This window comes from Lissotriton vulgaris, chromosome 6, assembly GCF_964263255.1.
Source record: "Lissotriton vulgaris chromosome 6, aLisVul1.2, whole genome shotgun sequence".
Classification (NCBI taxonomy): domain Eukaryota; kingdom Metazoa; phylum Chordata; class Amphibia; order Caudata; family Salamandridae; genus Lissotriton; species Lissotriton vulgaris.
In genome coordinates this window covers 1250727055-1250742890 of record NC_141694.1, presented here as the reverse complement: position 1 = coordinate 1250742890, position 15836 = coordinate 1250727055, and the positions used below count along the sequence as shown (strand labels likewise).

Here is a 15836-nt window from a genome sequence, read left to right as displayed (position 1 = left end):
CCTGCTAAGTCCCATAACTCTAGTAGGTCTAGAAGCCATTTTATTTGAGATAGTCCATTTGGACATTTCCTGCATCTTGTAGTAAAGCATAGCCTCGCTTTCAATGCGAACGACCAGAACAATGATTTAAGGAAAGAATGAAATCAGCAGCGTGTTTATGTATTTGTATCTTAGCTTCAAGGATGTCTTGCACTTTCACCGTGAGAAGATCCTGCCATGGCTCATTAGATTAGTTTTGTTAAAGTAACAAGTTCTGTCACATGTTTATACTCCATAGACTTGTAATGAAAGAAAACGCTGTAAAAACTGAAAGCATTTTAGCACTACATGCGTCAACTGGCTTTTTGTGCAAGAGCTCTGGTCGGCTGAAATGACAATTGACACTTGTTTATCTGCTGTGCCGATTGCAATGTTTGCATTATAAGCATTTTTGCTTTTTGGATTTCCTGACGCATTTTATTTTAACACTGGATTGTGCAAGACACGAGCCTAGCCACAGTGGACGGTAATGTGGTGCCACTCCCTCTCCCAACTACAATGACCCAGTGCATCAGTGTAACTCTCATTGAATTTAAAACAGCCTCGCCTTGCAAAGACCTAGAAGACTGCCATCAGTGTAGCTGGACACATTTGTGAGTGATCTGATTGGGCAGCATGGATGTCTTTTTCTAAATGTGGGAAAGCCAGACCCTCATTGGAAATCGCTCTCAACAGTGTGGATTTGGATACTTTTAGAATTTGTTGAACAGTATGAACAAGAATAGTTTCGACTGAATGTAATACCTGTTAAGTACCTTAGCAGAAATGTCTGGATTAAATATATAAGCCAAAGGTAGACATTCAAATGTATACAAGCACCGGGCCTAAACCAAGATTTCTGTAACCTGCCCTACAGGTACAGATCTGTCAATAGGCTGTTAGTGCATTGCAAATGGTATCTTAAACCACTGGTAACTGAGCGGGCCTGGTGAAGTGAGAAGCCATGCTCGTGAATGCGGACAACGCAAGCAGATTCCCTGGGTCTCAGACTTACAATCACTTTAAAAGCTAATACCTGGGGAAAAAAACTCCAACTCCTTTGCCAGTGTCGGCAGGGAATGATCAAGGTTTGACAGAACACAGATGACTTTGTCAGCAAAAACAACCAACTTGTATGCCTCCGAGCATATCAACACTCACTGATTAACAGGATTAACTTGTATTTGCTGTACCAGAGATCCAGTCAAGAGTGGCGACATGGCACAGCCTTACCTCTTACCGCTATAGAGTTTGACAGGGGAGAACACTGAACCATAGGCATTGATCCATTCAACTGACCCACAAAACTGGCCATAACAGGATTATATGGTTGATGCCAACTTCGTTTGTGGCAAGAGTGTGTGTAGCAAGGACCTGTCAACCATCCTCCTCTTCGTATCTAACAAGAGAAGGACTATGTGGGTGTGGCTAAGAGATGCAGCCTCCGAGAAACTCAGTGACGGTTGATTATCTAGTGTTTACCTAGGTTTAATAAAGCCCGGTTGGTTGGGATGTCACAGATTGTCTTTACTTTTAGCCATGTATCAAGGACACATTGAGCAGTGTGCAGGCTTGGTTCCTGAGCTCACCCAGAGGGACTGCTTCTTAATCCAAAGTGAGCCCCAGCCAGAACCAGTTACATTCTACTACTCCGACACGGGGCACTGCAAAGTTGGCACAAACAGGCTAGGCCTCCGGGGACAAAGGCACAACACCATGGGGCCCAAGCATCAGCTCTAGGTGTATAGCCACTGCCAGCTCAGCTCCTGCGTTGATTAAACCATACACACAATGTGATCCATCTAGAGAACGCACAGTCCACCATGGAGGTTGCAGTCTTGAAACACTGCACTATGTGGAGAAGGAAGTCATCTTATGGACGTGGAGTAATCACTAAACTCTGAAACTGTTCCAGACCAGTCTCAACGGGTGCTCCCTCGCCAGTGACGCAACATCACTAATAGGGGCCATACAGCAGGCCAGGCACCCACAGCTCAGTGAGGACACATCTTCTAGGTCCTTGTCATGACCACACCCACCACGGATTTCAACTTCTAACAACTGAAAACGTTCCAAAGTAAAACGAACATTCTACCCTTAGAAAAAAAAAAATGATTGTGCAGAATTTGCATTCTGAAGCAGGTATTGGGATACTCCTCGTTGTAACTCCAAACCATTGTATTTAAATGAAAGAAACAGAACAATGATCAGATTAAAGAGAACAAATCAACCTCAATAATAGCCATCAAAAAGCCATAACTCAGGCATGGCTCATTAGTTTAACACTGGTCAACAAGTCAATTTATTTAGCTATTTTTAACTGCTATTATTTAACATTTAACCTTAATTATAAACACAAGACACAAAAGGATTTATATGGTACGTATGCATGTGGCATCTCTGCAGTGCAAACCAAGCCAAAAAGCAGCAGAGCACTGCACAAGAACAAAGACAAGCATAAAGTCAAGAAGTGAAAGGAAAGGTGGTTAGGTGATTGAGGTTGGTTAATGCACTGAAATGTACTGTTCTTCAAAGAGGTGCATCTTGGACTGTTTCCTAAATTGGAGCAGCGTTGGTGCTGTCCTGAATGATATGAGGATGTTATTCTAGAACCTGTGTGCATATATAGAATAGGCCTGCTGCCAGTTTTATTTTTTCACTTCTTAGTCTGCAGTCCGATGGTCTCCAAACTGCAGGTGTGCAGAGCAGAGAACTGCCAGAGATGGTGAGCTTGTCTGCAAGACAAATGGGGTGCTGGTGGGGATGGCTTTGTAAAGGATAAAGCTGGTTTTCAAGATAGTGTGGGCCTGAGAGGGGGCTAGTACAGTGCCATCCGAAAGGGAGACATGTGATGAGATGATCATTCTTTTGGTCCTGGGTAACACATGCAGCTGCGTGCAGGATGCCCATCAGGGGTGCCAGTGTGGAGTCTGGGAAGCCAAGGGGCAGAGGGTTACCACAAACCAGATGTAAGAGTACGACTGCTTGAACAGCAGTTCTGAAGCAGCTTTCTGGAAGAAACAGTGCCACTTAGAAGAGAGGTCTGAAATCAGGTAGTTTTTAGTTCAAGCCTGGGCAGTGCATGTGCTGCGAGGCATGCTGTATTCAGGTAAGGACTCGAAGCTCCGCCCACTCTCCGCCCATATTTTTCATTGGCTTGTGTCCTTGTCCATTGTAAATTGTGGCTGTTCATTGGTCAATAGCCTTTGTAGTACCTCCTTGCCCTATTTTGTAGCCTCCCGTGGCGACACCCCCGGTTACGTGTGTTGTTACTCGGTAGGCTTGAATTACAGCCTTCGAGCACTATTTTCTCAAATAGCTTTGTCCTACCTACAGTTGCTGGCTGGACATGCTCTCTCCTAATGCTTTTTAAAAACAGATTTATAGCACAAACACATTTGCAATCGGTCTCACATTTGCAAGAGTTTAAGCTATTAGCATAGTAAATAACAATGCCTTTAATTTATCTGTTTTAACAACAACATAAATAAAAGCCATTGTCATTTACAATGCCAATTGCTCAAACTCTCGTAAAAATGTGAGACCTATTGCATTGCAAATTCTTGTCTTATTTGGCAACTAAATCTGTTAGAATCCGGTTTCATCCTTTGGTTTAGAAACAGGCATGCCACCGCAGTCTGGATTTTAGGAAAGGAGAAGGATACCGCCTGTGCTTCAAGTGGACCAAACAAATCAAGCAATAATCTACGGAGATTAAATCTATATCAAGAGAAGCTTCATGAAGCGTATGGACAGTCAGTAACCCAACAGAAGATAAGGAAAGAACCGTCTTATTTTGGATATGCCTTAAACCTTATTTAGCATCAAGGACACGACGAGGCCGAACCCAAATGTTTTCAGAGGTACTTCTTAACGTGAGAGTGGAGAATATTCCCCATAACTGCCCGATGGCAGCACGGCATAACTGACAGCTGTAATCTTTCATGGAAGGCACATGGCCCAGCTCAGAACTCCCAACCATGTCTACCGCCAATAAAGCCACCATCTCTCAATATCACATGTAGGCCTCAATCGGCTGCGTCTCTTCATGGAAGAAGTGGTGGGAAGATACAAGTCTCTTTTTACTCACTTTAGTGGATACCAATGCAGGCATTTCACATTATAAAAACGTTACATTTGTTTCCAATATTACCGTGTTAATTTAAAATGAAATATCGATAACAACATTTTGAGGAGGGGAAAACCGACAAGTTGCATGTCCTGGGCTCGGAATTTAGTTAAAACTATATTAGTGTACAGTTTGTAAAATCCCGTTCTTATTTCTACACTTTTCAAACAACAAGAGACATTTGCCAAAATAAAATTCGACATTAAGCACGTTATGAAAACGCACCGTTAAGAGAAAAAGCTGTCTCTTTGTCGCATAGTTGAGATTAAAACGTTGTACAGCACAGGCATGTGTGCAACCCTAATACCCATATCAACTGTTCATGCAAGCTTCCAACATTTCAAGCAGTGGGGAGGCGGCTTGGAAAAAGGTAGGGATGAAAACTGGTTTCCAATACATTTTCTCGAGTCATCTTTGAATAAAAGTATAACTAGACACTCCATGTTAACTATAAAAAAAAATACCCATCCAAATAAACAGAATGTCTTACCTTTCGCTTAAATACAGAAGGCCTGTGACAAGAAAGGAAAGAAACAAAGTAAATAGTCAGTCTCAGCCACAATGGTCTAAAACAAATGTAAATACTGCCTCACGAACATGACTTTGCCTATCCGCAGTGACTCTCTAATATTAGCGCAGAATATTTCCAGCGCTGAAACCTTATCACTGCCCTGGCAGAGTTTAAAGTGCGTGGCTGTGCCACGTGCTGACATCATGACACGGCCAATGATCACAGCACACGCAGTAACATGCTGGTGAAAGGAGCTAGCCTGGGCAGTAAATATGCATACTACCTGCAAAGGGAGGTAGAGGTGATTAACCGGACTGATAGTGCACCGCAGACAGGATCCCGGCCGCTCTCACGAAGGAGCCGAGAATGCCGCCTTCAGTTCTGATGCGCAGGCGCACTCGCACACAAACACGGTGCGACGGGTCTCGAGGCAAGCAATGTCTCAAAAGCCCACAACCGCACAGACTTCAAGGTGATACTTCGTGTAACTGCAATATTTGGAGACTGCGCGAGAACAGTATCCACATTGGATTCTTGGGGCGTACACCGCACAAGCTGGAAATAATAGGGGAGTCAGTCAGTACACAATAAAACAATTCAATAATGTTTTTGGCTTCATGTATAGGCCTTACAAGTGCTGCCAAAGCCTCTGTGGATTGTGTCGTAATCAAAATACTAAAACGGTGCGACTTGTGAAAAAGTCTCACAAACAAAAAAAAGCATTTTAAAAATCACATCTTAAAAATTGATCCTCCAGCCTGGGATAAATTCCCATTCACAATCACGGGCCGAGGAACCTTCATTAACCCCTTCGCTGCTGATGACGAGCTCAGCTCGTCATCAGCCACGGTGGTCGTGTGTGGATGACGAGCTGAGCTCGTCATGTAACACGGCTTTTAGAAAAAAGCTGCACAGCGCAAAAATAACCGCCGCACGCATGTGGTTAAAAATGGCGAAGCGGCCATGATTCTAGTTCATCCTGCATAACATTCCCTATACCATAACATAACCCCATCCCACTTCACCAAAATCAAAGCATCACTCAGTAAGTTCCTGTGGGCTGGAGCACAACGTGAGTCTCTTGCTACATGCATACAACATATTAACAACAACTAAGGAGTGACTAAGTGCAAACGAATAAAGAATATATCCCAGCTCAAATTAAGCACTGGTTCTATGGCTCATCAGTCCCCAAGCAGCTATTGGACACCCAAGGGGCCCCCTGATCTGTTGGGACAATGCCCTCAAGTTTATCAAATAGCATAAGACCATTACCAATGAAACACCACTATGGGGAAGGTTCTGCGTACCCAAGGTTCGGGGCAAAAGCAATTTGCGGCCTGGGGCTTAATCAGAGTTTTCAAAATAGGGAATGTCTGGACACTAGTCCTTTGACATACTGTCCATAGAATTCCAATTACACAAAACCCAATTCTTCTGCTACTCACAGCTCCGATCGCTCTGACACAATACGAATCCCTCCCACAACATGTACTGGAGTTCAACTCGCTTGAACCCAAGGTGACAATTGAATGCCTGGGAGAAAAAGGGATCTCCCATATCTATAGATCACTGGTGGTACACACACTCGATCCCATCATACGTATCCAAGCCCAGTGGCATTAGGATGTTGGCCCACTGACAGAGGAAGAGTGGCAACAAGCCAAGATGGCCGCTCACTGTTTAGCCATATCAGCTAAGCTTAGACTAATCCAATTTAAATTATTCCACTGTGTCTACTAAGACCCAAATAAGTTACGGTCAATTGGCTGGAGGAACGATAATCACTGCCTAATATGCTTTGTAAAGCGTGCAGGGTTTTTTCACACGGTATGGAGCTGCCCTCTTATTTTTGCATACTGGAACATGATTCAGAAAACACTTAGAGGGATAGTGGGTATACATTTAATCCGACTCCGAGGCATGCCATTTAGAGTATTGAGGAGATGGAGCCAACCATTTGGGAGTCCTCCCATCTAGTAACCATCAGCCTGCTAGTGGCGAAAAACAACATAGTTCGACACTGGATTACACCACCCCCCCACCCAATTTGTGAACACAGGGGATGTACACGTGCTTCAGCTGAGAAATCATTCTACACAGTACGTGGCTCCCACTAAAATACCATGAGATATGGGATGCATGGTGGGACTACTCCAACTAAATGTACCTTTTCTGGCTGAGGGCCAAACTAGGGGCATATTTACAAGGGCGTTATCTCCGCTTTTTTGGCTTAAAAAGCCAAAAAAGCGGAGATAAAACTATCGCCTATTAACAAGAGGGTGCTAACATGCATAATTGCATGTTAGCACCCTTTTTCCCAACGCCTCCCTTTGCATCTCTAATGAGATGCAAAGTGGGCGTCACTGGGCGTACCCCGGATGGACTACCTAGCAAATATCGCTGATGCTCACATCGCGAAATTTACAAGGCTGGAGCAGCATTTTAGCACACGTTAGTTTTTGGAGAAAACCGTTGTTTTCTCCAAAAACTAACGTCTGCTAAAATGCAGACTTACCTATCCCCAACATTGGTGTGAATTATGCTGATACGACCCTGTGGGTCGTATCAGCAAGGTTATCGCCGTTTTGCAGGGAACATCGCTGGGAAACCAGCGATGTTCCCTGTAAAACGGCGATAACATCGCTATCTCTGGAATTTTTATTGCCCTGGAGAAACGAGTTGTTAATAACGCGCTACCAGGGCGATAAATTCCAGAGCTAGCCTGCGATAACAAAATTATCGTTAAGCGCGGCCAGCGATAATTATCGCTGGCCGTTGATAATATGCCCCCTAGTTTGCGAAATTACATATGTGAACGGATGCGTTGTGTAAAAAAAGAATTCTTAAAAAAAAAAAAGAAGAAAAATAAAATCAATTCCTCAACTAGAGGAACATTCCCCTACATAGAGGCAGAACAAAAAGAGGACCAGGAAAGCAGTTGCACAGGAATTGCAGTATGGGCCTCAATGCAAGCAATGTATAATGGGCCCCGGCCTTATTTAGTTGGTGAAATACAGCAAAAAATGGGGGTGCAGGGGCACCTCACAATCTGGGCCTAAGAAGTGCTGCGCCCGCTGGATCTATTGGATTCTTCAAAAGGCCTCTAGATCTGCGTGTTCATCCGGATTCACCAAAAGACTTTCAGCACTCCTGATGCAAAGCTGGTTAAAACCAATAGCTAGCTACAAGCCCCACCTTGTACATAAAAATGTGAGGATGGGGTTAACCCAGATATATAAAACAGGCAGGTGTCAGAGGGAGGAGGATGAAGAGGGCAAACAGAAAAGCTGCTCTACTATGCTGATGTCTAAAAATCCTAAAGGGTAGTTCAAACTGACAACTATCAATCACATACACAGTTTAATAGGACTTTCGACTCCATGCAGGTCTTTCCAGCTGTAGTATCTGTGCAAGGGATTTCCTTATGCACAGGGAGTTCTGTACAATGGACAAAACACAAGCAGATCTTTAAATGTAATACAAGACTGCCATTCAACCATGCAAGCATAGGATACACGTTCCACGTCACAAGAGCATACAAGTGCCCCAGTTGGAAGCTCCCACGAAACCAAACAAGTAAGGAAAATTATTTAAAAATGCAGGTAGAAGAAGAGTGGATAAGCCTACCACAAATCTAGTCACAAAAAAATAAGAGGTGGTGGTAAGAAAATAAGCTGTTTCTTGAAATATTATTCTAAATTTCTTTTTTATATTTGGGGTGCTGGGGAGTGCATTGAAAAGTAAAACCTAAATGTCATCCTATTTGGAGACATAGGTATATCAGAGGTAGGTGCTGGGGAGTGCATTGAAAAGTAAAACCTAAATGTCATCCTATTTGGAGACATAGGTATATCAGAGGTAGATATGTAGACCTCATAACTGCCACAAGTGCAATGATAGCCATAACAAAGGAATGCCGAACTAACTTAAAATTGGAATGTAATGATAATCAGCCACATTCTCATTTCAATAATGCTCCCTTCTAGCTCTGACTATGAGGTTTTGAGCTTTGGAATTTCAAGACGCATCCAAATTTGGGCAGAACTTCTTATATTCCAAAACTGCCTGGCTCTACTCAACATCAGTCAAAAGGCTTGCTGATGCTCCCTGTATCCGTCTGTGGAATCTGTAAACGTCTTTGTCACTGCTTTCCATCAGGGTGATTAATCCCGAATTCAGGGTTCGCGGGACAGCACGAAAACACTCGAGAAAGAAGAAACGTTAGACTTCTCCCAAGAACAAGGCATCTTTGCTGCACGGGTGGAAAGCTCTAACTCTGAATCAATTCCAAAGTTGGACAAGTCTGGTATTTTAAACGGAAAAACATCATATATTCATTTTAAAAGTTCAAGAATCATATATTCAATTTAAACAGCTGATAAACTGTCTAGGTTCATAGAAAAAGCAGCTGCGCAGAAACGGTTAAACCAGGCTTCCGTTAAAGCTTTTATGGAGTACAATTATCCTTGGTGATATTTATCAGGCTGCGTATACAGGGGCGTGGGCTCCACTGGTGACGTGCGAGGGGGGGGGGGGGGGGGGGGGGGCTCTGAACCCTGTTTTTGATGGACTATAATCATTAAAACAGCAGGAAGGGGCCCATTTCTTCCCTTGAACTGGGGCCCATGGTACACTGGCTACGCTACTGTCTTTACACTCACATGGGTATCTCAAACTAAGACTCACTCCCCCCTAGGTCCCTTGTAATGAGAGAGGCCTGGTGGGAGTCGGAGTAGGAATGAGATCCCGGGCCTGAGTCAGGTCAATAGGGCAACCAGGCGGTGCCCGATGGGTTGTCTGATTGGCCAGTGTCTGGGTCTTTTTGGTCTGTGGACATGTTTTACGGTCTGCTTTTCTAGTTTTACTGTTAATTTCTCAGATATTAAAGTAACATTACTTGCAGCAAGCGGCGGGTCTGTTCAAAACGGTCCCTCTATGCAAATAAGATATACTTTTTAGCTTTCTGAATTCATTGATGTGGTCGCTTTTATTTTGGTGCCCAGATCTATATTCTGTCCCCGTCCGACCCTGAATACCGTTTTCCATTAATTTATTTTTAATGTGGGTGATGTGTGAGAGTCTATTACAGTCATTTTGCAGAGAAATGTTGTGTTTATGTTTCATGCAACATACATAAAAAGATTCTTGTAGATCAAATCAGGACCTCACATATGGGAAATGGGAGGGTGTCACAGACATTATTTACAGTAATATTAGTGAGCTGCTGCTGTGTTACAATATTCAAAACACAAGTCAATATCCCTGAATATTCGATATAAACATTTAAAATTTGGACGAGCGTGTCTATGCGCCATCAGTGACCTGCCAAAGGGATCAGAAATGTAAACTTGTCTGAATAGGGGCCCCGAAATCTCTTTGGCCCAGGGCCCCCAAAATCCTTAAAATATCCCTGTATACAGAGCTGCAGGCACCTGCGGGGCAAAACTCCTGCCCCAGTGCCGCCATCCTCCTGCACAGCTGGGCAGAGATAAAAACAATCCCGCACCCCGCACGTGGCTGCCCCCACCAGGCCACAATCACCTGGCTGACCCCCACCCCCAGCATCTCCTCTCCGAGCTGCCATTCACCACCTGCCTCAATCAACTAGTAAAGGGCAGCGGAAAAGGGCCAGGAAGGAGTATCAGTGGAAAGGGACCTGGTAAAACCTGTTCCGCGGGTAATTCTCATTTCAAGATCATAATCTCTGCGGCAAGGATACCGGATGGAAATGGAGATTTCTAACAACTCCATTCCCCCAAACCCCGTGTCTCTGCACCTTAATCCACCTTACTCGTAATGTTTGTAGTAGGTTTAGCTCAGCCGGTCACTGATTTACGCTACTGCAGGTAAGCACCAGCTTTTTAGAACGAACTCATCGCAGCCAAGTAAAGAGGTCTCTAATAAGGGTGACCAGAATTTTAAAGCCAAAAAACAGGACATTTCACAACAATAGAAGAAGGACTGCAATTTTACTTCAAGCGAGCGCACAGAATGACAGCGCTCCTCAGCAGGGAATTACAGAACAGGCAGTAAGAACATACATTAAATGCAATTTCCAAACCCAGTAGCTTGCCTGTTGTTTAAACTGGTAACTATCCCTACTTTGTAAAAAAAATAAAACCGCACCTCCCGCTGTTTTCAGTCGACCCTCTTTAAAAACACCGGGACATGAGCTAAATTTCCTGAAATCTTCTGGGACAGCTGGTTAAAAACTGGGACCGTCCTGGCAAACCCGGGACACATGCTTACGAGGGCTCGAGTTGGGGGTACACGCAGGTACACGGCGTCCCCCCACTCTTTTAACAGGGTGGAAGCCGTGCCCCCTGCCAAGAAACTGGGCCCCACAGAAATATGCTGAAGGTGCCCCAGTGTAATTTTCAGACACGTTCCGCACGTGACATCATGAGGTCATTTGCATATTGTCAGTCCCCCCACTTTTTATATGACGCTTACCCTAGCTCTAACTACAGCGATGCTTTCACCAACTCGCAGGCCGAACTAAGCAAAACACGACAAGTTGTCTCTGCACAGCAGAAAGTGAAGCTGCTTGCCCTCACTGCAACACCGCCAGCACACTTCTATCTGCAATAGGAATCATTTATGTACACGGTGATCACCCTTATTTTGTAAAACTCAAACACACGAACGCTTTCCATCGTCCGTGTGACCAATAGAAAAAATATATAAGATAATTCTGTGTGCAATGTGTCATTTTCTTATCTAGTTTCCGATGTTTTATGTTCTGATCTTTTGTGTTTTATCCGTGGCCTGTGTACCTTTCCATGGCAAGCTTTGTTTGTACATTTGCTTAACCATCGCTTCGCACTACTTTCAGGCTCGGCTGCACGCTGTAATATAAGGCGTTCAGCAAGAGCTCTCCCTGGGATTCAAAGTATGCTTCCTCGGAGTCTGAGAGCACGTCACAGAAACGTGTCCTGGTAGGCGGGACTAAGGGAACGTGAAACCACGCGAGGAGGGCCTGGTGTCTAGAAACATCAGTACATCTTTTAAGGCTTACACTAAAAGCTCGGTGTGTAAAAGGGCAACGTCCATACCTGTTTGGTTGTTAAGCATGTCAAAGATCCCACGTCGCCTTCTTAAGGATCCAAGTGCTGATCCACACAAACTTGGTTTGCTGAGGATTGTTCAACCAATAAAAAGTCCGTTATCACCAGACTACTCAAGTTCTCAAAATACACAGAACTGCTCAATAAGGAAGGGGAGAGGCAGTTGTCACAGAACAAAAAGGTTTCTCGAATTATGCCTTCTTTAAAGGAGGTGGTTGCTTCGCTTCTTCAAGGTACCAGAGGACTGGAGCAATTACAAGGTGGTGGCCGAAGAAAAGGGTAGCAGCAATAGTAGAGGTATCCCGCCTCTGCACCTAGCTCACCAAACCCCCACAGTCTAAGAATCGAGTGGCCCGTGGAGGCGCAGCCTACGCTGGCCTTGGATGTTTTAGGGAACCAATCTGACGGAAGGATTACCGCCCATGGGATGTGGGAGAAACCCCAGGTGAATGCAGAGTGCTGGGGATTCTGTTTCCTATAAAACACGCAGTTGAAGAACCAGTGGGGAAAAACCCAGGTTACCTCTTATGTCTGGGATCTTCTGTGATCTGAAACCCCGGAAATTCCCTGGATTCCCTGCTGTTCATCTGTGAGACGGGAATCCTTGGAATTGCCCAAAAGCCTCAGAGGCAGAACAGGAACCTCAATGTGGTGGTGGTCAGACTGATCCACCAGGATCCCACCACAGTTACTAGCTCCTGTAACCAACAGCAATGCCCCCTAGTGGCTGGCTGTGCGGTGGAGGACAGCAGGGTGGGGAAGGAGTAGTGTTAGGGCCTAGGCAGAGGACGTGGCTAATTTACAATATGCTAAACACGAGTGACAGTCATTTCTCATTCGTAGTTTCCACCATATACCACCCAACAAAAATAAGTTTGATGAGGATTTCACACTATAAGTGCCAAAGTACAGTAAATGTCCAACGAATTACGAATTACGTTTTTAATTAAGGAACAGATGCCAATACACCGTTTTTAAATTTCAATTGATGGGTTTTAATCTCAAAATATAACTTGAATTTAGGTGGTCATGTACGGATGACATATTCAAATAGAGACACACTCACTCTCGAATTATATATAGTCTAAAATGAATTAAAGGTGATATTCAGGGGTGTAGTTCCAGGGGGAGGTCTATGGAGTGGACCCCCCCACCCCCAAAAAAAAAAATAATAGCTGTGTTGGTTAAGAGGGTGCATAATCAGCTCTGCTGCCGGTAATCATGTGTTCATTTTTATTAAGATTACTGGACCTAGGAGGAGGGAGTACATGGGAACACTGCCAGGGCCCTGAGCTCAAAGCAAACATCCGGCCTGTCACTCACTCAACTATGCTGCTGGAGTGACCCCTCGGTGACCTAGCTCATTCCTTCGCGCCTTTTGTCAGGGTGTGGCACTGCATTCGGGCCCGTTGCTTGAGCAGAATCTTAACATGCCAGTGATTTGATCTACAATTGGAATTCCACTCAACTGTGTTCTGGGAGTGTTGTGCTCACTAGTGACAAGGCAGGTGGGGGAGATTGATGCTCTTCCGGGGTGGATTTTCTACATGTTTGTCTACCACAGGCTGCATGAGCACCTGCTATGTATATGTGGTCGACTTGCTCGGAAACTCGGATGTATGAGTTTCATGTATGTATGTATTGTACTGCCAACAAGTGCTTTAAAGTGTCTGTCAGTCGGCAACAGTACTGTAAGAAAGTCAGACGATAAAAACAGATTTCTTACATGATTCTAAGACGTGCATTTTAAGTTTGAAACTTGCGCATGTTATTTTGGGTGACCAAAAGCTGGGCTTCGGACCGGGCTGACTTTTAGGGCGGTGAGTACATGGTACTGAGTTTGGGGGCACTGTGCTACAAAATAACTTGGTTTAAAAGGGTCTACAGGTAATCAATTGGGGGGGAGTGAGAGATAGGATCCTTTCAGACTCCATTGAATTGTGTTTCATCAAAAAGGGGGAAAGGATCACTTGTCCTGCGAAAAACTCAGGTCTGCAGGTTGGCAACTGGGTGTCTCCCAATAAAATGACCCTCATACACGTGTGTTTCTCTCTTGTTTGTTTTCGTTAGCGGTATATGAGGTGTCCCCGCTTGTATCACGCGTGCGTGCGTAATCACAGGGTCAAGTCATTTGTGTGCACCCTCCACCAGGAGGTTTTACCTTAAGTTTTAAGGCAGTAGTGATCGTGGAAAAAAAGTGATTAGGATGGTGATAAGTGGTTTAAAAAATAGTCCAGATATCCAAGAACGAAAAATTTATTAAATTTGGAATCGGGCTATTATTAAAAAGAGGTAAGTTCGTGCAGCTCTGGAATTTGTTATGAATTCTAGCGCACTTAATGGTCTGCTAAAATGGTCGACATGTTTCAGCTATAGGCGACAATTTGTCAGACAGCTTTCTTCAGGACCAGGGAGTGAAAGTGATAAAGAATAAGTGAAAGAATAGGTAAATTATAACCTGATTCTTCAAGTGTTGAGAGGTCTCATTGTACCTGTAAATGAAAAACATACACACAAAATACAAACCAAATGGGAGAATGGGGGAAGGGGGAGAAAAGAACTTGGTAAGGTACAAATATGTACACATTCAAAATCGCTTGATTTCGAATAAAGAAACTGTAAAATGGCAATACTTAGCGCAGAATCACTCTCATTTCAGGCGTCAACTCATCCATTCTCATGCCTTATCAGCGTGAGGTGATTATGCTATACTGTTCATTGGTGCTCTTAAATGTAACCGGTAATGAAATGAGAGTGATTCTGCGCTAAGTATTGCCATTTTACAGTTTCTTTATTCGAAATCAAGCGATTTTGAATGTGTACATATTTGTACCTTACCAAGTTCTTTTCTCCCCCTTCCCCCATTCTCCCATTTGGTTTGTATTTTGTGTGTATGTTTTTCATTTACAGGTACAATGAGACCTCTCAACACTTGAAGAATCAGGTTATAATTTACCTATTCTTTCACTTATTCTTTATCACTTTCACTCCCTGGTCCTGAAGAAAGCTGTCTGACAAATTGTCGCCTATAGCTGAAACATGTCGACCATTTTAGCAGACCATTAAGTGCGCTAGAATTCATAACAAATTCCAGAGCTGCACGAACTTACCTCTTTTTAATAATAGCCCGATTCCAAATTTAATAAATTTTTCGTTCTTGGATATCTGGACTATTTTTTAAACCACTTATCACCATCCTAATCACTTTTTTTCCACGATCACTACTGCCTTAAAACTTAAGGTAAAACCTCCTGGTGGAGGGTGCACACAAATGACTTGACCCTGTGATTACGCACGCACGTGTGATACAAGCGGGGACACCTCATATACCGCTAACGAAAACAAACAAGAGAGAAACACACGTGTATGAGGGTCATTTTATTGGGAGACACCCAGTTGCCAACCTGCAGACCTGAGTTTTTCGCAGGACAAGTGATCCTTTCCCCCTTTTTGATGAAACGCATTAAAAGGGTCTACTACAGCAGAGCGGTGATTAAATGTTATGTTCCTGCTGGAGAGAGATCTGAGTTTGTCTAGTAGCAGTTTTGACAGTAGCGCAGAGGGTTAAAAGATCTTTTACAAAGAATGTGTACCATGCAGATCACAGAACTGTATTAATGCGCACAGCTCGGTGGGTTTCTGTTTTTGTCACAAAGATCCTTTTGCTACTTGCTGTTTATAAATTACAATTCTAATATAGCACAGTGACCTATGAACTGATATCAAGGAGCTGCATGCAAACTGCATTATGTTTTTTCCCAGTCTTTCTTTATTCTAGTGTTGCTAAAACATGAGTTGCTTTGGATAGAAATACAGTCTCATTAGTATAGCAAACCCAAATAGTATGTTTTAAATCCTATGTTTGTGTTTTGTAAGTCCAATCACTCTTAAAATATACTGCCTAGGGGGGGGGGGGGGGGGCGGGCGTGGTTTGGCGGCAGCCAAGGTGGCCGCATAGTAGTGCGGCGCTCCGGAGGCGATCCCGATGACCCCTGATATCCGGCATCAATCCTGCGAACCGACTACGTCCTGGGCCGGAATCGGAGTCCTCCCTTCCTCCGACGCCGGCCGGTCCTTGTCTGGGGTTATTCCGACATCGGGGGGCTGA

At 44.0% G+C, this 15836-nt stretch overlaps 1 protein-coding gene across 2 annotated transcripts in view; it reads right to left on the bottom strand.

The window, feature by feature from the left end:
- Positions 1–15836, bottom strand: part of CNST (consortin, connexin sorting protein) — a 419866-nt gene that overhangs the window by 95258 nt on the left and 308772 nt on the right. For both annotated transcript variants that reach the window (XM_086927348.1, XM_086927347.1), the window contains exon 9: positions 4638–4659. In XM_086927348.1, coding sequence (XP_086783474.1) covers positions 4638–4659 — 22 coding nt within the window. The remainder of the gene's footprint in view (positions 1–4637; positions 4660–15836) is intronic.